At 43.0% G+C, this 23356-nt stretch overlaps 1 protein-coding gene and 1 pseudogene across 1 annotated transcript; both read left to right on the forward strand.

The window, feature by feature from the left end:
- The first annotated feature begins 1772 nt into the window (after positions 1–1772).
- Positions 1773–5255, forward strand: LOC148120186 (granzyme C-like). The gene is made up of 5 exons (XM_087895882.1): positions 1773–1902; positions 2926–3076; positions 3528–3663; positions 3789–4049; positions 5059–5255. The coding sequence occupies exons 1-5, from the start codon at positions 1848–1850 to the stop codon at positions 5200–5202; spliced, it is 747 nt and encodes a 248-aa protein (XP_087752008.1). The 5' UTR covers positions 1773–1847; the 3' UTR covers positions 5203–5255.
- A 1256-nt stretch (positions 5256–6511) lies between these two features.
- Positions 6512–23356, forward strand: part of LOC148120187 (granzyme C-like) — a 32955-nt pseudogene continuing 16110 nt past the window's right edge.

A 23356-nucleotide genomic window follows, 5' to 3' on the forward strand; every position in this document is an offset into this window, starting at 1 on the left:
AGAGAGAATGATAATGACAGAAAAGAGGCCACAATCTAAAGAGGATGGAGAAACCTGGGAGGATTTAGAGGGATAATAGAGGGGATGTTATAATTCAATTTTAATTTTCTTTTAATTTAAAATGTTAAACACAGTAGTCATAAAATTAGAACTAAAATATCTCAGTCCCACCTTAAAAATTCACCTGAATTCAGAGCTATGCCCATCAAGCTGGGGAGTGAAGCATTTCTTGCTCAAAAGCAATGTCAAATATCCCACAAAATTCACGTTGTCCTCCTTTGCCTTTATGATAAAAGCATACCAAAATAAATTATACTATTTATATGTGTTCAATTTCTTTATTAGATATTACAAACATGGAACATGCTCCATAGTTTTGAAAGATTCTGTATAAATGGGCACCATATAATTAGGATTATTTTATTCTCTAGAATTTTGTCGCTTACCTGTATGTGCAGATATTGTGTCACTTATATATGGTCCCTTTCCAAGGGGAAACATCTTCGTTCATTGCAACTTGCGTTAGTAATGTGTAGTTCAAAACAATTACCCCTTCACTATGGCTCAGAAAACCCAAAAGTCTACATACCCAAAGACCAGATCATTAATTTTGATCCAATTATATCAGGACTGCAGTTCACAACTAGGACAAGAAAACTTCTCTTGGTCATAAAGTGGGAAAGAAGGAAATTCAAAAATAAAACACATGCACGCACACACACGCATGCACACACACACACATGCACACGCACGCACACACAGGCATGCATGCACATACATGCACAACTGTTCCTAGGGCAAGGCTAGTCTGTCTTACCCCACAGAGTTGATCTCACACAACTCTAACCACCTGTTCTCTAAGGTCAGATCCTCAGCTCACTCCAGTCTATATCAGCCTTTTCAAGGGCTACATCCCTGTCAGTCTCACTTCTGGATCTAGTCCACTAAATAATCACTCAAGATCTTACCAAGACCCCTTTGCTCGACAGAAAATCCTAGGCGCTGTTTCAGAAAACACCACTGCAGTCCTCAGCAGGGAAGCCAGGGCTCATTTAATCTTCCTGACTTTTAAATTCAATCCTGAAGCTCTTGCTTTGAGATAAATGCCAATAAACAATAAACGGGTAACAAGTAACAGATACATGTCAATGTGACTCATTATATTTAACTGTTCATGACAGCAAGATGTGATCAATGACCACAGGGTAAATACTTGCTTTTGAGATTTCTCAGTGGCATCCTAGCAGTTTAGGAAAGTCAGAGTGAGCAAAGATTAATTCATCAGACTGTTCCAATAGATGGTTTCATAGTATGATCAGAACTCGCTGAGGTTAATAAGAAGATGTAATGAAATTCTTCCTCACCAAGTATGGCTCTGCATAATTCTCACTAAATACTGTATAACTTTATCTGTGTATTTGTAGTTCTATAACTGTTTCATGATAAACTGGTTATCTGTATTATTTAAAATGTAAAGAAAGAAACCAAAAAAAAAAAAAAAAACGAAAATTGATCTTATCAGAGTGCAAAAGGATGTAAGAGGTAAGAAAGGCCACACTTTTGTCTCAGTGCAGGCACAGTGGATTTCCTGGGGTCTCAGGCCCTCCTCAACCACAACCTTAGCACCCTCTTTTCCGGGTCTTTATCCAGGATTAGCTCAGAGGATGTCAATGTGGTGACCATGTCGTTTTTACCCAAACCAGGTAACTGCCTTAGCTAATAAAGCCAATCAGAGCAGAGGTATACAGGTTTAAAAGGCCTGTGAGGTCACGGAGCGCTCACCTCCTTCATCCTACAAGGGCTGTGTCCACTCTGCCCTCCTCCAACCCAAGAGCCTTCCTGGGAAGATGGCAGCAGTCCTGATTCTCCTGACCTTTCTTCTGCCACTTGGAGCTGGTGCAGGTGAGTGAACATCCCTGTTCCAGGGCTCCATCCCATAATACCTCTGTGGAGTCTCTGCCCAGCTCTAGTCAGGAACTTTCTGCACTGAACCAGGAGGTTTCTCAACCTCAGCTCCCAGCCCAGCCCAGACCTGTTAGCTTGTCACTGACTAGATCCTCAATAAAGTCTGAAGAAGGGAGGTGTCCTCAGAGGACATGGTGGGCACTAGCTTCTCCCTGCTCTTTGTGTCACTGAGAGAGAGGATCATACATAGATAGAGATGTTAAGAGAATGAAAACCTCCAAAAAGCACATCATTAACTTCATTTAAGCCCAGATCAATGGCCCCTTTAATGACCTGCCTGCAATGGAGTAAGGCCACCAGCTCAAGAATATTATCATTATTTAGCAACCTCTCCACTCAATTTCTGAAGAAAGAGACCCAGGGCAACAAATGCCAGCATTACACCCTCCACTAAATTTGCAGGTTTGGTTGGCTTCTCCACTTCTTTCTGCATGTCCCTAGCTGTTCCTGTCTTTGTCAGCACACAACTCCAATGGCCCCAGGGCCCTGAATCCCATGAGTTCTGAACTACTAGCCCTGCAGCTAACTAGAAGTCATTCATTCATTCATGCAGCCAAAAGCATTTATTGAGAACCCAAGATGTGCTGGGCACCAGAATAGGACAGTTTTAAAAGAAATATCCACCGGATAGGGGTTGGGTAAAAGGTGAAAACATTATACCAATCAAGACAACAGAGGACTGGAGAGATGCAGTAAGAAAGAAAAGATCAAGGCAATTTACCTCAGTGTAGCCTCATGTATTTAGAGCTTGTCCTTCCATGCATTTGTAAAGCAGGGCCTGGAGGAGTACTACCCACCCCTTTTCATAGCAGGGCCCTGAGGCTTAGAATTCAGCAGAGATTGTTCTATGTGTAAGGAATTCCGTCTACAACATCTTGGAGAACTGCAGATCCCATTGCCTTCACCCTCCAGACCTCATCTGTTTCTCGCAGACACCCCATATTCTGTCTTTTCTTTCAGAGGAGATCATCGGGGGCCATGAGGTGAAGCCCCACTCCCGTCCCTACATGTTATTTGTTGAATTTGTGGATATTGATGGGAATAAGAGTCACTGTGGAGGCTTCCTGGTAAAAGACAACTTTGTGCTGACAGCTGCTCACTGCAGGGGAAGGTGAGGAGAAGTAGCTGACCCATGCTTTCTGAGATCCTGAAAGGAGTTTAAATGCTTTAATTGTGATTCCTTCTTTGAGAGCTCACTGGAGGGCAGGACTGTGACAATGGAAGTTGACCACAGGGAAACTTTGAGGACAAAGGGTGAGAGGTCAGAGGCAGCAGCACTGTTGAGTTGAAAGCAACTACACTGGTCAGACTACAGCAGTGGTTGAGGTTGAACGTGCACATTAAGAGTCAATGCAAACTTTGGAGTATTGCTGAGAAGTAAGAGGGAGCCTCCAGGAGTCTAGTGTCCTTAAGAAGACAAAAGCAGTAGTTCACACCCTGAGGCCCTTCTGCCTCCTCAGTCCCCTCAGCTAGAGCCCCACCCTGGCCACCTAGCCTCTTACAGCTCCTGGACTGTGTCCTCTCTCACTCCACATCTCCCATCTGTACTCTGCTCTCTACAGCTCAATGAAAGTCACTCTCGGAGCCCACAACATAACAATCAAAGAGAAGACCCAGCAGATCATCCCTGTGGCAAAAGCCATCCCACATCCAGACTACAATCCTATGGATAACTCCAATGACATCATGCTCTTGAAGGTGAGAAGAGAACCCCATCCTGTCCATTGGTTGCTACTCCTGCTCTCGCCGCATTCCTTTCATCTCTTCCATCCTGGTGTCTCAGCCCAGCAGTCAATGAGCCGCACTCTTTCTTCTTCCCACAGCTGGAGAGGAAGGCCAAGAGGACCAAAGCTGTGAAGCCCCTCAACCTTCCCAGGCGCAAGGTCTGTGTGAAGCCAGGGGATATGTGCTATGTGGCTGGTTGGGGAAGGACAGACCTGGACTGTGACAGGTCAAACACACTTCAAGAGGTAGAGCTGACCGTCCAGAAGAATCAGGTGTGTGAGTCCCGCTTTCCACGTCGTTACAACAAAGCCATTGAGATCTGTGTGGGGGATCCAAAGATCAAACAAGCTTCCTTTAAGGTAAATTGTATTGTCCTTCTCTTGGGGCTCCATGGGAGGGGAAAAGCAATCTAGGACCTAGAGACCAAGAATTAGGGACTCGTTTTCTCGCTGACTGTGATACTTCTCACTGGAAACAGCAGGAAGCAGTAACTAGCTAGGGCATCAGAGATGACAAGCAACCACTGTGAAATCAGCTTGTTGCAAGGTTTTACGTGGATTTAGTCCACCACATTGGTGCCAATTGTTGCAAGGAGGGGGCTGTTTGTTTGTTCCAGCTGCCCAGAACCAAAATAATCACACAGAAACTGTATTACTTAAATCACTGCTTGGCCTATTAGCTCTAACCTCTTATTGGTCAACTCTTATATCTTAATTTAACCCATTTTTATTAATCTGTATATAGCCATGTGACAGTGACTTACTGGCAAAGATTTGGCATGTCTGACCCTGGCTGCGGTCCCATGGCATCTCTCTGACTCTGCCTTCTTTCTCCCAGGATTTAGTTCAGTCTTCCCTGCCTACCTAAGTTCTGCTCTATCAACAGGCCAAGGCAGTTTTTTTTTAAATTAATTAATGGTAATGACAGCACACAGAGGGGACTCCCACATCAGCTGGTATAAAGCAGGATTTGCACTGTCCTCCTGTCACTGAGGCCCAGGCTTTAGAAAGCTGTGCTCCCTGTGTATTTCGTTACCATGTGGGGGGTCTCCTCAGAGCAGGCACCCACGTTTGTCAATTGTCTTGTCCTCCATGCTCACATGAGGCTCAACCATCTGTCCACAATTCTAAACAACAGCTTTGACCTGAGGGTTCAACACACTTCCATAGAAAATGGATCATAGACTTGGAGTCTGGACTCAGGAGGGAGGTGAAGCAGTAACCCTTTTCTAAATTGGAGTGGGAAGCCCAGGGTTCCCAGGTCTGCCCTCTGATCTCCCTCACACAAAGCACACAAGTCATGCTTTATGGTGGAAGGGTGGGCTAGTGTGATATCAGCTCAGCCCCTGTGGCCCCTCTCTATTGACAGGGGGATTCCGGAGGGCCTCTCCTGTGTAACAAAGCGGTTGCAGGCATCGTCTCCTTTGGGTATAAAAATGGTTCAGCTCCAAGGGTCTTCACCAAAGTGTCAAGTTTCCTATCCTGGATAAAGAAAACGATGAAACACAGCTAATTACAGAGCAAACCAGGCCCCTCCAGCTGAGTCCAGGATTGTCCTAGGATAGAAGCCAGCATCTCAATAAAGGTCTCTTTGCAGAATCAGAAGACTGATTTCATATCACAGGGACCAACTCTGTGCTAGGCAAGCCAATGGCACACTTCTATTTACTGCTCATTCCTCAACCATGTACACACCTTGCCCAAAGCTCAGGCAAGGCCATTGACCAGCTCCTTTTATCTTGTTCCTCTGTGCAGTGCCTGGCCTTCTGACAGGCCCAAAGCTGAGCTTGGGTTTCTCTTGTCTTGGGGCTCAGGGTGAATATTTTTCCTCTTCTGTGTCATATGGAAGAAAGGTGAGAGCAAGTACTATTGTTCCTGGAGACGGGGGAGACAGAGCTGAGGCCAGTGTAAATGGACCTTCCTGGGCAGAGTATTATTGCTCCACAGCTTAACCATTAAGGTGATAGCAATTTCAGTATCCCCACTTTCTCATGTATCCTCCTCTGAAGCAGGGCCAAGTTCCTCCAGCTTCTAAGCTCCACCCCCTTCTCTTTTATGCCTGCTCTGAGACTCTATCAACTTCTACATTTAGTAGTCCATGCTAATCTTTACATGTCCCCACCTCTTATCCCCCTACCTAGGACACCCAAATCCACATGTGGTTCCTTTCATTAGGGCCTCAGACCTGCGGTGCCAACCTAAATCATGACCTGGCTTGTAACACGAGGGCCGGCTTGTTGGGGTATCTGTTCCCGCCCAGTACCCCAGAGCCGGCAAGTCCCAGAGAAAATCAATCACACAGAGATCTCTTTAAGTTATAAAGCTAATTGGCCCATTCGGTCAGGCTTCTTGTTAACTCTTTTAACTTATATTAACCCATTATTATTATCTATGGTAGCCATATGGCTTGGTACCTTTTTCAGCTGGGCAAGTTACATGCTGCCTCTTTGGTGGTCTGCGCAGGAGTGGCGGAGGGAGTTTCCTGCTTCCCAGAATACTCCCAGTCTCTTTGCTCCATCATTACTTCCTGTCTGGCTTTCCAGCCTATACTGCTTGCCTGGCCAATCAGCGTTTTATTAAAATATGATTGACAGAATGCAGACAATTCGCCCACACCACTGGCAGGGAGGGACTGACAAAGGTCCAGACTTGAAGTGGCACCACAGAGGACCATTGAGACCAGGGCTCTCAGTGTCTGTCTCCAAACCCTGCACTCCACCTCCCACATGCTTAGACCTAGGGAAGCTCCTCACAGTCAGCTCACTCACACCCCCAACCTCCTTATGTGCTCAGCATCCATAGCAGCGGGGTCTGTCAGCAACATGAGCTCCTCTGAGCTTGTTCATCTCAATCATTGCCGGCTTCTAGGCTATGGTGCCCTGCTTGTCATTTGGTCACTGTCAGTCTTTGACATCCCCAAGGCAAAAGAACTAAAAGTCTCTACTTTTCCATCAGCCAACACTAGAGTGTATGAGGTTTGCAAAAGGCCTTAGGCAATTAGCTTCTATGGGAAATTATTCAGAAAATCGGCATTCCACCCAGGAGTGGGTAGTAGGTAGAGAATAACACAACTAAGACAGCCTCGTGTTTATTTTAAAGATGGAAGAAACAGAGTCAGTATGCTGATTTCAATCCTAAGATATGCACATGTTCAGAAGCATAATTCAGATACAGAATTAAATGTCAGTCAGGAGGCTGTGAAATAAACAAAATGAAATAAATGGTGTGGGGAAGAACCTGTGATATTTCAATATTCTTGGTTACGGCTGTATCTGTAGTTCCCCAGACTACCTGGGATTCTCTTACGAAGTTCTGGGCATGAGACTGTAGCCAGAATGTGTGTGTGTGTGTGTTTATATAAAAGTATCCCTACATTGGACGCACACTGCTAAAAAAAAAAATCATGCTGCCAGGGATTTTTGCACATGCATTAATCCAGCACTTGGGGGGCAGAGGCCAGACAAGGTTGTAGAGAGAGAGACTCTCAAAGTAAACTAATAAAAAATTCTTAAATTAACTTAAATAAAAAGAAAACTCCAAGCAGCCTTGGTTCAGGGTCCTGTCCTGTCAGGCACTTAACAGATAACATGACTGGCAGCTAAGCTTAGTGGCTCCCTGTCCCACACAGACAGCGTGTCACGTTCTTCTGGGATTGGAAGCAAAATCTTGCTTTGGATCAGGAAACTTTCAAGGACAAGGTTTTATATAGGAAGAGACATAGGTGGCACACAGTTTCTGATAGAGAGCTGGAAAACAAACCCTGCCCTGGAGACAGACTAAGGAGCCAGCTCCTTTAGAGACAACAAAAACAAAGAAGAGTGCAGAATCAAAGAAACGTGTGTTTGAAAACATATGGTCATATATGTATTCAGTTTAGAAGTCATATTTATTTAAAGAGATGGTTCTAAGGCTTCAAATAACTCTGAAAATCATTATTGTGTATCCATTAGAGAGGATATAAAATAATTTTCTATGAATAGGAAGTAACTGACCCGACAAAGAGTATGAACCATGTTGGGGTGAGGCTGAACTTAGCCTGGGATTCCCTGAAGAATTGACCTCAATGTCATGTATTTTCCAATCAGTAACTTGATGTCATCCCACAAACAGATGAGCCCATTCTCTGGCTCTCCCTGGAGAAAACCGCCTGGGCTCCTCACACAGATGCATAGTGAAGGAGTTCAAAGCCACCTTGCTTTGCTCCCTTGAGCACATATTGGAGTAGATTCAGGCAGTAAAGGCCTAAACCCAGAGTGCTTCAGATTCCTCTGCTCCTTGGACGTTTCTTTCTGCCCCGACCATTTGTACAGGGCTCACTCTGCTCCCCTAACATCTGTAGCGATGTTCTGTACCTGAAAGAGGAAAAGCTTCAACTCATCAAGAGCCACTTCGCTGTTCTTCCAGGCTATTGCAGTCCAGAAAACTTTAAGACATCCTTTAAGAGCAGACACTAGAACACAAGTTCTCCTGGTTCATGATTGGGAATACATGCTGGTATACCTCCATTGTCCTGTCCAGCGCCATACATCTCCCAGCCCCATTTTCTGTGGACTTAGAGAATGTAGTTTCTGTTCTGTATTTATTTGATTTCCATGCCACGTTTCTGTGGTGTTTTCAGTGAGGATGTCCTCTCCTAGGCTAATGTATTTGAACATCTGGTTCCGATTTGATGATGATATTTGGGGATGTTAGGTAATATGGTTTTGATGGAGCAAGTCCATTGGTGGGGCAGGCTTTTACTCACACCATTACCAATTCTCTCTCTCTCTCTCTCTCTCTCTCTCTCTCTCTCTCTCTCTCTCTGCTATGCCTTCTTGTGTGTGTGTGTGTTTGTAATTAAAGTGTATGAGTTTTGAGTATGAAGTTTGTAGATGACAACATATTCCAATGTGGTGCAAAATGAATATATGTGTGCTCTCGCTACTGTTAAACATGCATGACTTCAGTGTGATGCTGCCAGTGTTTCATGTTCCAACTGCAGAAAGTCAAACTGGCACCATTATGGTTTTATGTGTTCCTGGTGACTTAATTATTCAAACATAGAGAATTCCCATGATATTTTAATTTACATTACAGATAACGGGTGTTTAATGGTATTTGGTAAACAAGCAAGCATTCTTTTTGGATCACTAAGACACACACAGCTCAGCCTTGCCTCACACTCCACCACCAGCTACCATTCTTACACTAGCTGTCACTTTCAGCTGCATCCACAGTTGAGACATGGAGATACCCAAGCCTTGCTTTCTATTTTCTTTTCAATATTTGTTATAAAAGCATAGTTCCTTATCTATTATTATTTTTAATTTCAGCATGACTTCTTTACCATGATAGAATATAATACAACTCAAAAAAAGAGAAATGATTTCTCAGTTAAAAGTGGGTAGACACTTATTTTTTTCAGGTAATTACAAGGCTATGTTCAGCCTTTGGGGATTTGCAAGTGTTCACAAAGGTGGTAACAGAAAACGTACTATATTCAAATCATGTTACCTAACATAGCAGCTGTTGAGGATGGTGACACCAGGACAGAGCAGTGGAACTGAAAAGGACGTTTTCTCAATAACAAAAGCACTTATGTTTCAATTCAGGGTGCTGAGGGTGTGTCTCAGTGGGTAAGAACACTAGCTAAACAGGAAGGAGAATCTGAACCCACATAAGAGATGCTGAGTGGGGTTGATGGGCCTGTATCCTCAGTGCGGAGACAGGAAGACTGCTGATGCTTGCTGCTATCAGCCTCAATAAAACAGTCTGTTCCAGATTCAGGGAGGGACTCCATCTCAAAGGAGTGAGACAGAAAACAGTAGAGGAACCTGATATCTTCCTCTGCACTTATACAGGCATGGGGACACTTATACTGACATACATGTGTACACACAAGCACCACACATTAAAAAAGATAGTTACACCTGTTCTAATTATGTTTTGTTACTGTAATAAAACACTGTAACAAAGAGAGTTCTTGGCCAGGAAAGGGTTGATTTGGCTCACACGTCCCACCTGCACTCCATCACTGATGGAAGTCAGGGCAGGAACTCAAGCAGGAGCAGAGGCAGGAACCTCAGAGGAAAGCTGCCTATTGGATCAGCTGCTTTCTTTTCTAACCCAGGACCATATGCCCATGGATGGCACTACCCACAGTAGGCCAGACCCAACTCAATCCATTAGCAAACAAGAAAGTACCCCCACAAACATACCCATAGTTAATCTAATGGGCACAATCTTGAACTGAGTTCTTCTCTTCCCAGGTGTTTCTAGTTTGTGTTGAGTTGACAAAAAATACCCAGCACATCCAGTTAGATAGGCTCTGTGGTAAAAAGCTAGACATGTGGTTATATGGTTGTTTTTAAAAGAACATAACAAAACAATCCCTGAAGACTATTTGTCAATAGTGAGTCTCCTGAGTTGTGTACAAATAGTGTTTCAGATCTGACACTAGTTAGGAATATTTATTTCTAAAGTAATTCGTTCTTACCAGATTATAATCAAGTGAATTGAGGAAACTGAATAAAAAAATCTGTCCAAAGAAGTTTGAAGCACAGAACCACTAATTTTTAATCTTATCCTTTAGGGATTGATGACAATGCTGATGCTGAATAAAACCCAACCTGCCATTTTGATTATAGGTATTGATGATGGAGCCAATGACACTGTAGAAATGGCTTATTTACTGACACTGAAAAACACTAAATAAATATATTTTCATGGGCCAGTGCAAAAATTTATTGAAGTGGTCTGTTGCAGGGAGGGGGCTGCTTGTTTGTCCTGGCTGCCTGGCTAGCTCAGTTGGTAGAGCAAGGGACTTTTAATTCCAGGGTTGTGGGTTCATGCCCCACATTGGTTTCCCAGTTAGCTTAGCCCTGAAATACCCACACAGAAACTGTATTAATTAAAACACTGCTAGGCCATTAGTTTTAACTTTTTATTGGCTAACTCTTACATATTAGTTTACTAATATTATATATGTTATATCTACTTTAATCTGTGTATCGCCACATGGCAATGGCTTCCTGGAGATTCTAACTGGCCTCTGTCTCAGGCAGAAGATCCATGACTTCTTTCTGATTCTTCTTTCTTCCACCCAGAATTAAGTTCTGTCTTCTCTGCCTACCTAAGTTCTGGCCTATCAGGCCAAAGCAGTTTCCTTATTCATTAACCAATACAGGCAGCACATAGAACGAAGGACCTCCTATACTAGTTGATTTCTTCATCCATGATTAACCCAAATAGCACAGCTGCTGTTGCTGGCCAGAGATGGTAGTTCAAAGAGACAGACCCAGTCTGGCAGTGGTGGAGAAAGCCTTTAATCCCAGTGCTGGGGAGCAGAGGCATCTGGATCTCTGAGATCAAATGCAGCATGGTGTACAGAGCAAGTTCCATAACTGCCATGACTACACAGAGAAACCCTGTCTCAAAAATAAATGAATGAATGAACAAACAAATAAATAAAATGAAAATTTATATCAATATATGAATAGAAGACCTCATAAAATTAAGAGAAGACAGTGCAATCACCACACTAATCTCATGTTTAATGATGTGTCCTGGCAGAGGTCATCAAGAAAAGTTAGGCACAGAGAAGAAGGTCTCAGTGGAAATGGTGGGAGATGAGGGGGGATGATCTTCAGCAAAAATGCACAAAATACATCAAATACAATATATAAAATTGTCAAAAAGAAGAAAAAGTAACTTCTCAAAGGACATTTAATGAAAAATCATTAAAAAATGGGTAACATCATATAGATTATCATCAATTCTGAATTTCATAAGAGACAAGGGATTAAACCATCTCCAGTACTGGAATTTCCTGAAAAGTGTTCATGCTAACTATGGTAAAATCATTTACAATTCAGGGGTAAGATGGTCAAGCTAAAGACATTACAAAAACATTATTAATTTACTTTTGGTGTTGTAAACAATATTTATGCCAGAACTTGTGAATGAAACTCAATTACAGATTGAACTTTTAGTGCATTTTACTGCTCATTTGATCTTTAATGAGGAATCTAATCTCTCAATACCATGTTTCCCACACCATAAGTCCTACAGGTAAAGTTTGAATGGTAAGCTCAAATTACATGCATTTCAACCCTGCTGAATATGATTTTGTGAAAAATGTTATAGCCTTGATATTATGATTGAGAGAGAATTTGAAAACAGATATCATGATTTTCTGAAATAATATCACTATTTTGATATAATCACAATCCCATTTTTTATCAGTATATATGTTAACTGCCAATGTTACCTTCTAATTTTCAATTGGAAATGCCTAGAATTGCAATACTTCATTCAACATAAAAATATTTCCATCATGTCTCTTCTCGACATTCATGGGCCTCTTACAGGACCTTCTATACATACATGGGCCTCTTACAGGACCTTCTCAGATGAGAGTTCACCTTTCACAGTCACACTGGATCCACACCATCAGTTTTTCATAGCACCTACACTTGTGAGTCACAGGTCTCAGGAACTGAGCATGCAGGCCTGGAGAGATGGCTCCGACATCTTAATGGTAGAGACTGCTCTTGCAGAGGACCCAAGTTCAGTTCTGAGCACTCATGTTGAATGTCTCATAACACTTGTAACCTCAACTCCTCTGGCCTCCAAGGGCGTGTGTATTCACATGCACATGCCAAATCTGAGCACAGACACATACACATAATCAATAGTTAAAATACTTCATGTAAATATCTTCTAGATATGAAAGGGAATTACACTTATGAAATCTCAGCAATGTGACTGCCCAAATAAGACCTGAACAATGACAACACCAGTTGAGGTTCCAAAGTGGTTGGGAAAATGGTAGGGGGCCACATCCCAAGATGAAGAGCAACAGGCAATTATAATGTGTTGAGAGAGGAAGAAATAATCTTCCCCAAAGATGAGCCCCTCTAATGATTATCCAATCCCAAGTGGTCAGAGTCAAAATAAATATGCATTTAAGCAATAATAAATTGACTCTGTAAGCAGGATATATATATATATATATATATATATATATTATCTTTGTGTATGTTGAGAGAGAGAAAGAGACAGAATGACAACTAATGATTAAGAGGCCTTGAATCTGAATGGGATGGAGTAACCTGGGAGGAGTTAGAGGGATAATGGCTGATGGTATGATTATATTTTGATTTTTTCAATAATTCCAAGTGTTAAGCACACTAACAGATAAATTAGAACCAAAATATCACTGCCCATGTTAGGAATTCACTGAGATTGTAGCTCTGTCCATAAAGGCAGTTGTGTCCAACAAGTTCATTTATTTTTTGAAAGAATTGTACAATAGCCCACAATGTTCATGTTGTTCTCATTCACTATATTTGTTTGTTTGCTCTGTCTTTTTCCTTTCTGAGACAGCGTTCCTCTGTGTAACCTTAGCTGTCCTGGAACTCACTCTGTAGACCAGGGTTACCTTTAACTCTAGACATATGTCTGCCTCTGTCCCCCGAGTGCTGGGGTTCAAGACATGTGCCACTACTGCTCTCCTTACTTTTAAGAAAAAAATATACCAAAACAAATCCTATTTTTTATATGTGTTCAAATTAGATATCACCAAATTTAAGCCTAATCCATGGTTTTAAAAGATCACCTCTAAATGGGTAACATATAATTAACAATTTATATTCTGTAAGGATTTTGCTGCCTATCTGTATGTGAAGATAATGTATCATTTATATATGGTTCCTTTTCAGGGAGGAATTACCAATTTTCATTATAGCTTGTATAGTAATGTGTATCTCAAAACAGTTATCCCTTCACTGTGACCCAGAAATGCCACAAAGTTCCAACCCATGGACCAGATGAGTAATTTAGATCCAATTAATATCTGAACTGCAGTTCACAACTAAGACAAGAAAGCCTCTATGTACACCAAGTATGAAAGGAGGACATTCCATGGTTGCTCTGGATGTCTGTGCACGTGCGTGTGCATGAACGTGCGCGCACGTGCGCGCGCGCGCACACACACACACACACACACACACACACACACACCACTGTTCTTAGGGCAAGGCTAGCCTGTCTCACCTACCAGAGCTGATCTCAAACAACTGTAAACACCTGTGCTGTGAGCGCAGATCTTCAGCTCACTATATATCAGCCTTTTCAAGAGCTGGACCTCTGTCTCACACCTGAGTCTTGCTCACTAATAATCATTCAAGGTCCTTGTTTATGTACACTAAATCGTAGACAATGTTATAGAAAATACCACTGCAGTCCTCAGCAGGTAAGCCAGTGTTGATCTAATCTTACTACTTCTGAAGTTCTTGCTTAGAGATAAACACCAATACATAATAAACAGGTAACTGATACATGTTATCTCTGATTTTTTATTGTTCTTAACTATGTGTGACAGTAGGCCATGATCATTGGCCATTAGGACAAATCTATCTTTCGATTTTTTTCTGCGACATTCTAGCAGTTTATGAGAGTCAAAGTGAGTGAAGATTAATTCATCAGACTATGCTAACAGATGGTTCCACAGTATGATCAGAGGTCTCAGAGGTTAATGGGAAGATGTACTGAAACTCTACATAGCAAAGTTTGGCTCTGCATAGTGACTCTCACTAAATACTGAATAACTTTGTGTGTTTGTAGTGCTATAACTATTTCGTGGTAAATTGATTGTCTGTCTTATTGAAAATGTAAAGAAAGAAACCAAAAAAACTCAAAAGAGATATTACCAGAATGTAAAATAAAATTGTAAGAAATAAGAAAGGACAGACGACATTGTAAACTTCCTGGGGTCTTAGACCCCTCTCAACCACAGCCTGCACACCCTCTACTTTCTTGTTTTTTAATCACAGTTACTCATGCCAATGCGGTGACTGTCATTTTTACCCAAACCTGAAAACGTCCTTAAGTATTGTCGCCTACCAGAAGCAGAGGTGCTCAGGTTTAATATGTCTGTGATGTCACTGAGCACTGAACTCCATCATCCCTTCAAGGCTGTGTCCACTCTGCCCTCCTCTAACCCAAGCAGCCTCCTAAGAAGATGGCATCATTCCTGATTCTCCTGACCTTTCTTCTGCTGCTTGGAGCTGGAGCAGATGAGTGAACACCCCAGTTCCAGAGGTGCCATCCCATAATACCTCTGTGGAGTCTCTGCTCAGCTCTAGTCAGGAACTGTCCTGTGCTGAACTAGGAGATTTCTAAACCTCAGCTTTTTAAACCTGAGGTGTCTCAGATATTCTGAGTAAATTGGGAGCATGGGGATCATAGGAGAGGGTGTAAAATAAGGGGAGGAAGGGAGGGAAGCAGAGAAAAATATGTAGCTCAATAAAAACGATTAAAAAAAGAAGGGAGATGTCTCAGAAGACTTGTGGGCACTAGCTTCTTTCTGCTCTTTTTTTCTCCTGGGGAGTGGATAATCTCTAAAAAGAGTAGTGGCAGAGAAGGCAAAGTTACTAAAAAGTATGTCATTCATTTTATTTGAGTCCAGAGCAAGGGGAGCTTTACCAAACAGCCTGCAATGGGGTAAGGCCACCAGCTCAAGAAGATTAGCATTATTTAGTAACCTCCACCTGAAGAAAGAGCCCAGGGTGACAAGATGCCTGTGCTGCACACTCAAGTGGCTGTGCAGTCTAGTTTTGGTTAGCCTCCCCACTTCCTCAACTATTCCCATGTTTACATGCGCACTCCCCCAATGTCACCCAGGCTCTGATCCCATGAGTTTGAACTGCCCTTTTGCTATGGAGAAGTCATTTATCCATACAGACATAAAGGCTTTAATGAGATTTCAAGATGTGTGGCCCCTAAAATAGGATAACTGTAGAAAATCTATTCTATAGTAGAAAAAAGATTAGATTTGTGGGAAAAAGATTAGAAAATCAAGACATTAGTGGAGCTGGGGAGACTAGCAAGGTAATTACCAAAGCATGTCATTCTCAGACTACAACCTCATAAAGATAGAGGTTGTCCCTCTATGTATTTGTAAAGCAGGGACTGGAGGAGAAGTCCAACCCACTCCTTCTCTGAGAAGGCCCCTGAGGCTTAAGATTCAGCAAAGATTATTCAATGTGCAAGGAATTCAGTCTACAACAGTCTTGGGGGACCTGCAGATCTCACCCCTCACTTCTTCCTAGATCTTCACTTCTGACTTCATCTGCTGCTTTCAGAAACCACAAATTCAAGTCCTTCTTTCAGAGAAGATCATCTGCGGACATGAGGTCAAACCCCACTCCTGTCCCTACTTGACATTTACCGAGTTTCTGGATTCTGATGGGAACAGGACTTTCTGTGGCGGCTTCCTAGCGTGAGACGACTTTGTGCTGACAGCTGCTCACTGCAAGGGAAGGTGAGGAGAAGCAGCTGGCCCATGCTTTCTGAGACCCCAACAGGAGGTTCCATCCTCTACTTGTGGCTGCTCCTGTGAGAGCTCCCTAGAGGGCAGGGTTGTGACAATGGAAGTCTGTCATCAGGGAAACTTTGAGGTCAGAGGTTGAGAGGTCAGAGCCAAGAACACTCTTGAGTTGAGTTGGCCAAACTAAAGCAGTGACTGAGGTTGAAAGAACACACTAAGAGTCAATGATGGCCAGGCGGTGGTGGCACATGTCTTTAATCCCAGCATTTGAGAAGCAGAGGCAGGTTGATCTCTCCAAGGTCGGTTCCTTACATCACAAGCAGGAGTCTGCAGCACCACTGAGGTGGCCTACACTCAGTTATTCCTTTTCACCCTTAGCCCTCCAGAAATGAAAGTGTATGGGACTAAGGAATCCCTAATTTCTCTAGGCTACCTTCATCAAGTTCCCAAAATTTTCCAGAGAATATAAGAAGGCATTGGGTTGAATAGAAATTGTACTCTGGAAATTTAGAAAGCCTTGGGATTCATTTTTCTGTTTCCAGGAACTCCCCCCCTCTCTAGCAGGGCAGGGTACATGCGCCACGTGAACGGTGTACAGTCTAGAAGGTTGAGACATCTCTCTGATGCCTCCCGACTCACCTAGGTTACATTTTCCTGCCCAATGCAGATCTCAATCACTTCTGTACTCCTTGCTGGCTTTCCAGTATTTTCCATCTGACTTCCTCTATTCTCCAGTAGTTCTGTTCCAGCCCCACTTCCCCAAATCTTGATTTAAGCCAGTCTTTCACTCATCTACCTACAAGTTCCAAACACTTGCAATCTTCTTTACCTCTTAGTCCAACTGGACTTGGGCTCCCAGTACCTGATGCTCACCTCTTCCACCTATACCAGTCCGAATGAGCCCTGTTCCAATCCAAGTCTTCCATGGCGGGGCTCTACCATGACCTCCAGGCACTCAATAACTCTGGCTCAGCCTGGAAACTCTGCTTTCCTCTGTTGGCTACACAAGGTTTAGCATTTGTGAACCAGAGGAATCCAAGAGAAGCTATTCTAGAAGAGTCTTTTTTCATCTTCAATCAATTCTTGGAGATCCCTGGTGTTCTATCAGGTACACAGTAGACTCCTAATTTATCTTGTTCTTTCATTTCACTAGATAGGTCAAGGTGTCAAAAATGGATCTGTATTTGGAATTCACAAAAATGTAATGCTTATAAATGATTAAATTCCACACATTCCAATAGTGCAACATGTGTGATCTTCTTTGGTTCTGGAAAGCAGTGTGTGGAAGTGGCAGAAAAGTCAGAAGCCCTAAGAGGCTGCGGGTTTCAATGAACCTCATGTAGAGCCCACATCTGTAGAGGTGGGCAGGAAAAAAGCAAGCAGAGTGGCTGTGGCTTGCTTCACATTCACACCGTAGACCTGGTCACTCCTCCTGAAGTATAAGACATGCCATTGTGACCCAATTTAATTCTTTCAACATGCACCACTAGTGAATTGTACTTTTTTCTATACTTCTCTCATACATTGCATCATGCCCACAGTTTCCCTTCCCTTAACTCATCCCTGTCCATCCCTGCCTACTGTGTCCCTCAAATCCACTTGTCCTCCATTTCCTTTCAGAAAAGAGCAGGCACCCCAGCGAAATCATCCTCAGATGATTTAATAAGATACAATAAGACTAGACACAAACCCTCATATTAAGGCTGGGTGAGACAACCCAGTGGGAGTAATAGGGTCCCAAGAGCAGGCAAATTATCCTGAGACATCCCACTCCAGCTGTTAGGAGTCCCACAAAAACCCCAAGCTAAACAACCACAGTATGTGTGGAGAGGAAGTAGAAGAGACCCATGCAGGCTCTTTGATTGTTGCTCCAATCTCTTTGATCCCTATAAATCCTGCTAAGTAGATTCTATTGACCATTGTTGTAGTTTGAATGTAACTGACACCACAATCTCATAGGAACTGGCAGCAATAGGAGGCGTGACTTTGTTGGAGTGTATGTGGCCTTATTGGTAGAAGTGTGTCACTGTGGGATTAAATTTTGAGATTCCCTATGCTGGGGATACTGCCCAGTGAGTCAGTCGACTTCCTGTTGCCTGCAGTCTGTAACACTCTCAGGTTCAGCATCGTGTCCCATGCTACTGCTCATGATGACAGTGGACAGGACCTCTGAAACTGTAAGAGAGCCATCCCATGAAATCTTTTCTCTGTAAGAGTCGCAGTGGTCATGGTGTCTCTTCACAGCAATAAAACCCCTTACTAAGATAACCATGATTTTCTAGTGTCCTCAAGCCCTCTTGTTCCTATTATCCTTTCAGCTCCTCTCTGTGTGGTTTCATGAACTCTGCCTCATGTTGGGCTGTGGGTCTCTGCGTCTGTTCACATCAGGCCCTGGAGGAAGCCTCTCTGATGATTGGGCTAGGCACTGATCTATGAGCATAGCAGAGTACCATTAGGAACCATTTTATTATTATTATTATTATTAATTTTTTGGCCGGTCATGTTTGGTTTTATCCTAGGTTCAGCCTCTGATTCCTGACCATTTAGTCAGTGTTAGGAGTGGGCCTCAAGTTAATTAGGTGTTGTTGGCCTTCCCACTTCTTCTTCTCCACCATTACCACAGCACATGTTGCAAGGAGGACAAATTTTTGGTTGAAGGTTTGGTGTCTGGTTTGGGATCCCAGTCCCATGGCTGGAAGCCTTGACTGGTTGAAGAAGGTGGCCAGTCCAGGCATTGTATCTTCCATCATAGGCATCTTTTCTAGGGTCACTCATTGATTCCAGAAAGTTTCTTCTACTCTAGGTCTCCACATCATCCCCAAATTCCAGTCATCCTTCCCAGTGTCCTCTCCTCCCACCTGATTGATTCCTTCATTTCCATCCCCACCCTAACCCAGTCAACCCTTAAAATCTATTCTATCTTGTAGCAGGCCTTTTCTTTTGGGTCATCAACCAGCTTCCAATTCACGATATGGAGACTTTTTTATTAGTTATAAATGCTCGGCCTAGCTAAGGGTCACATCTGGATAACTCTTTTAACTTAACTGTTTCTCTTTACTAACTTAAGTCTCAGGGCTTTTTACCTTTTCTTTCTGTATGTCGTACTTTTCCTGCTGTCTCTGTGTCTGTCTCTCTGGCAGCTTCCTGGCTTCTAGCCCCAAACATATCCACTTTTTCTCCTCCTTCTTTTCTCCTCTTCTGTTCTTTCCTCTCGAGATTCCTCCTCTCATTTATTCTCTCTGCCTGCCAATCCTGCCTTTCCCTATCCTGCCTAGCTATTGGTCATTCAGCTTTTTAGTAGACCAGTCAGGAGTCCACAAAAGTTCATGTTGTCCTCATTCAGTATTTTTGCTTGCTCTTTCTTTTGTTCTTTTCTTTTCTTTTCTTTTTTCTGAGACAGCGTTTCTCTGTGTACCCTTACCTGTCCTGGAACACACTCTGTAGAGAAGACTGGCCTTGAACTCACAGAAATATGTCTGCCTCTGCCAGCTGAGTGCTGGGATCCAAGAGGTGTGTTACTATTGTTCTCCTTATTTTTTAGGAAAAAAGCAATATAAAATAAATCCTACTACTTAGGTGTGTTCAATTTTTTATTAGATGTCACTAAATTGGAGCCTGTTCTGTAGTTTTAAAAGATTTTCTCCAAATGGGTTCCATATAATTAAGATTATTATATTCTGTAAGGATTTTGTTGCATACCTGTATGTGCAGATAATGTATCAGTTATACACACACACACACACACACACACACACACACACACACACACATATATATATATATATATAGTTCTTTTTCAGGAAGTAATTATCAATTTTTATTATAGCATGTATAGTAATATGTATTCCAAAAACAGTTATCCCTCCTCTGTGGCCCAGAAATGGAATGAAGTTCCAACTGATTGACTGGATGAGTAATTTAGATCCAATTAATATCTGGACTGCAGTTAACACCTGGGACAAGAAAGCCTCTATGGAATGAAAGGAGGAAATTAAAAAATCATTGACAAGTATAAATCTGTAGAGATAAAGCAGGACCCGGTTGTTCTGTGGTTATCTGGATGTGCATGCTAATCTACACACACACACACACACACACACACACACACTCACCCTGTCCTTAGGTCAAGGCCAGCTTGCCTCACTTCCCAGAGTTGATCTCACACAGCTCTAACCATCTGTTCTCTAAGTTCAGATCCTCAGCTCACTCCAGTGAATATCAGCCTTTTCCCTGTCTGTCTCACTTCTGGATCTAGTCCATTAAATAATCATTCAAGATCTTACCAAGGTCCTAGTTTATCTACAGAAAATCCTAGGTAATGTTGTAGAAATTGCCATGGAAAACCTCAGGAGGGAAGGGTTGATCTAATATTATGGACTGCTTGAGAGATAAATGGCAATACGTAGTAAACAGGTAACCAATACTTGTCGATTATACTTAACTATGTAAGACAGTAGACACAATCATTGGTCACAGGGTATCAGTTACCTTAGAGATTTCTCTGTGGCACCCTAGCAGTAAAGGAGGAGAGTCAGTGAGTGAAGATTAATTCATCAGACTATTCCAACAGATGGTTCCACAGTAGGATCAGAACTCCCAGAGGTAAATGAGATGTACTGAAACTCTGCATAGCCAAATTTGGCTGTATATCAACTATCACTAAATACTGTATAACTTTGTCTGTATATCTGTTGTCCAATAACTGTTTCTTGCCTGTATGTATTATTTAAAATGCAAAGAAAGAGAGGATTCTAGCCATAATTAAAGGACTTTGAACCTATAATTTCTGACCCTAGAGAAGTTAAATAAGAAGATGAACCTAAAGAAAATCATATAAATGTCCTCCAGGATATTGGAAGTAGACAAGATTGCCAGGCAAAGCTTGGGTGCATGGAGGGGGGTGGATGTAAGGGGAGATGGGTAGAGAGAAGAGGGAAGGGGAGGATTCGGGAAAACTTGGGGGAATGGGATGGGTGGGATGGAGAAAGGGTGGATATGGGAACAGGAAAATAAATATTTTAATTAAGGAAGCCATTTTTAGTGTTTTGCAAGAGACTTGATTCTAGAGGGGTTCCCAGGTACAAGGAGAGGTCCCCAGATTGTTCTTTGGGCGGCAGAGGAGAGGGTGCCTGAACTGGCCTTGTCCCGTAGCCGCACTGATCAAGATCTTGCATATCACCATAGAACCTTCATCTGGCGATGGATGGAGATAGAAACAGAGACCCACATTGGAGCATTGGACTTAGCTCCCAAGGTCCAAATGAGGAGCAGAAGGAGGGAGAACATGAGAAAGGAAGTCAGGACTGCGAGGGGTGCTTCCACCCACTGAGATGGTAGGACTGATCTAATGGGAGCTCACCAAGGCCAGCTGGACTCAGATTGATGGAGCATGTGATCAAACTGGAGTCTCTGAATGTGGCTGATGGTGGAGGCTGACTGAGAAGTCAAGGACAATGGCGTTGGGCTTTGATACTACTGCATGAACGGGCTTTGTGGGAGCCTTGTCTGTTTTGATGCCCACCTTCCTGGACCTGGGGGTAGTGGGGAGGACCTTGGACTTCCCATAGGGTAGGGAACCCTGACTGCTCTTTGGCCTGGAGAAGGAGGGGGAGTGGGGGAAGTGGAAGGGGAGGGAAGTGGGAGGATGGGAAGAGGGGAGGAGGTGGAAATTTTTAATAAAAAAAATTTCCCTACATTGAACTCACAATGCTAAAAAAAATTCCAAGCTGCCAGGTGCAATTTTTTGTGCCTTAATCAAGCACTTGGGAGGCAGAGGCAGGCAGATCTATGACTCCAAGGCCAGACAAGGCTCTCAAACAAACAAACAAAACATCCTTAAATTAACTTAAATAAACATAAAACTCCAAGCAACCTTGGCTCAGGGTCCTGTTCTGTCAGACGCTTAACAGATATCATGACTGGTAGCTACAGCTTAATGGCTCCCTGTCCCAAATAGACAGAGCATCATGATGAAGTAAAATCTTGCTCTGGATCAGGCAACTTTCAAAGACAAAGTTTTATATAGGAAGAGATGTAGGTGGCACGCAGTTTTTGATACAGAGCTGGAAAGCAAACCCTGCCTTGGAAACATACTAAGGATCCAGCTCTTTTAGAGCCAACGAACACAAAGAAGAGTGCAGACTCAAAGAAATATGTATGTTTGAAAACATATGGTCACATATGTATTCAGCTTAGATGTCATATTTAGTTTTAGGAGATCGTTTTATATCTTAAAATAACTTTGGAAACCATTGTTGAGTATCCATTAGAGAGGAGATAAAACCATTCTCTACAATAGGTAGTAAGTGGCCCAACAAGCAGTGTGAACCATGTTGGGGTGAGGCTGAATTTAGCCTAGGATTCCCTGAAGAACTGACCTCAATGTCATCTATTTTCCAATCAGTAATTTGGTGTCATCCCACAAACAGATGAGCCCATTCTCTGACTCTCCCTGGAGAGAACCACCTGGGCTCCTCACACAGATGCAGAGTGAAGGAGTTCAAAGCCCCTTTGCTTTGCTCCCTTGAGCACATATTGGAGTAGATTCAGAGGCCTTAAATACAGACGGCTTCAGATTCCTCTGCTCTATGGAAGTATCTCTCAGTCCTGACTGTTTGCATAGAGCTCCCTCTGCTCCCCTAACTCTCCAAGATCCAAGTTCTCTTGCAATTCAGCAGGTCAGGGAGAAAACTGTAAGACACCCCTGAAGGACACAAAGCAGACAAAAGAACACAAGGTCTTCTGGTTCGTGCTGGGAAATGATGTGGGATTCCTATCTGTATGATGTGGTTACCATTAATGAATAAAGAAAACTGTCTTGACCTGATAGGGTAGAACAGAGCTAGGCAGAGAAAACTAAACTGAAGGCTGGTAGGAAGAAGGCAGAGTCAGGGAGAAGCCATGTAGCTCCCCTCATCCTCCCAACCCTGCTGGAGACAGACGAGGGATGGAATTTTACCTTGTAAGCCACTGCCATGTGCCTATACACAGTTTTTTTTTTTGAAAGTAATTTTATTAAATTATAAAAGTTTCCATTTACGCCCCTCTTCCCAACACCCTCCCACTCCCCCCCTCCCTCTCCTCCTCCCTCTTTGTCCCTAAGGGCAGTCAGGGTTTCCAGCCCTGTGGGAAGTTCAAGTTCGTCCCCCCTCCCTCCAGGTCCAGGAAGGTGAGTATCCAAACAGACTGGATCCCAAAAATCCAGTATATGCAGAGGAAACTAGTCCCAGTGTCATTGTCCATGGCTTCTCAGAAAGACTCCGGGCCAGCCACATTCAGAGAATCTGGCCACATTCAGAGAATCTGGTTGGATCACGTGCTCGTTCAGTCGCAGTCCAGCTGCCCTTGGTAAACTCTC

The sequence above is a fragment of the Myodes glareolus genome, chromosome 12, assembly GCF_982192425.1.
Source record: "Myodes glareolus chromosome 12, mMyoGla1.1, whole genome shotgun sequence".
NCBI lineage: Eukaryota > Metazoa > Chordata > Mammalia > Rodentia > Cricetidae > Myodes > Myodes glareolus.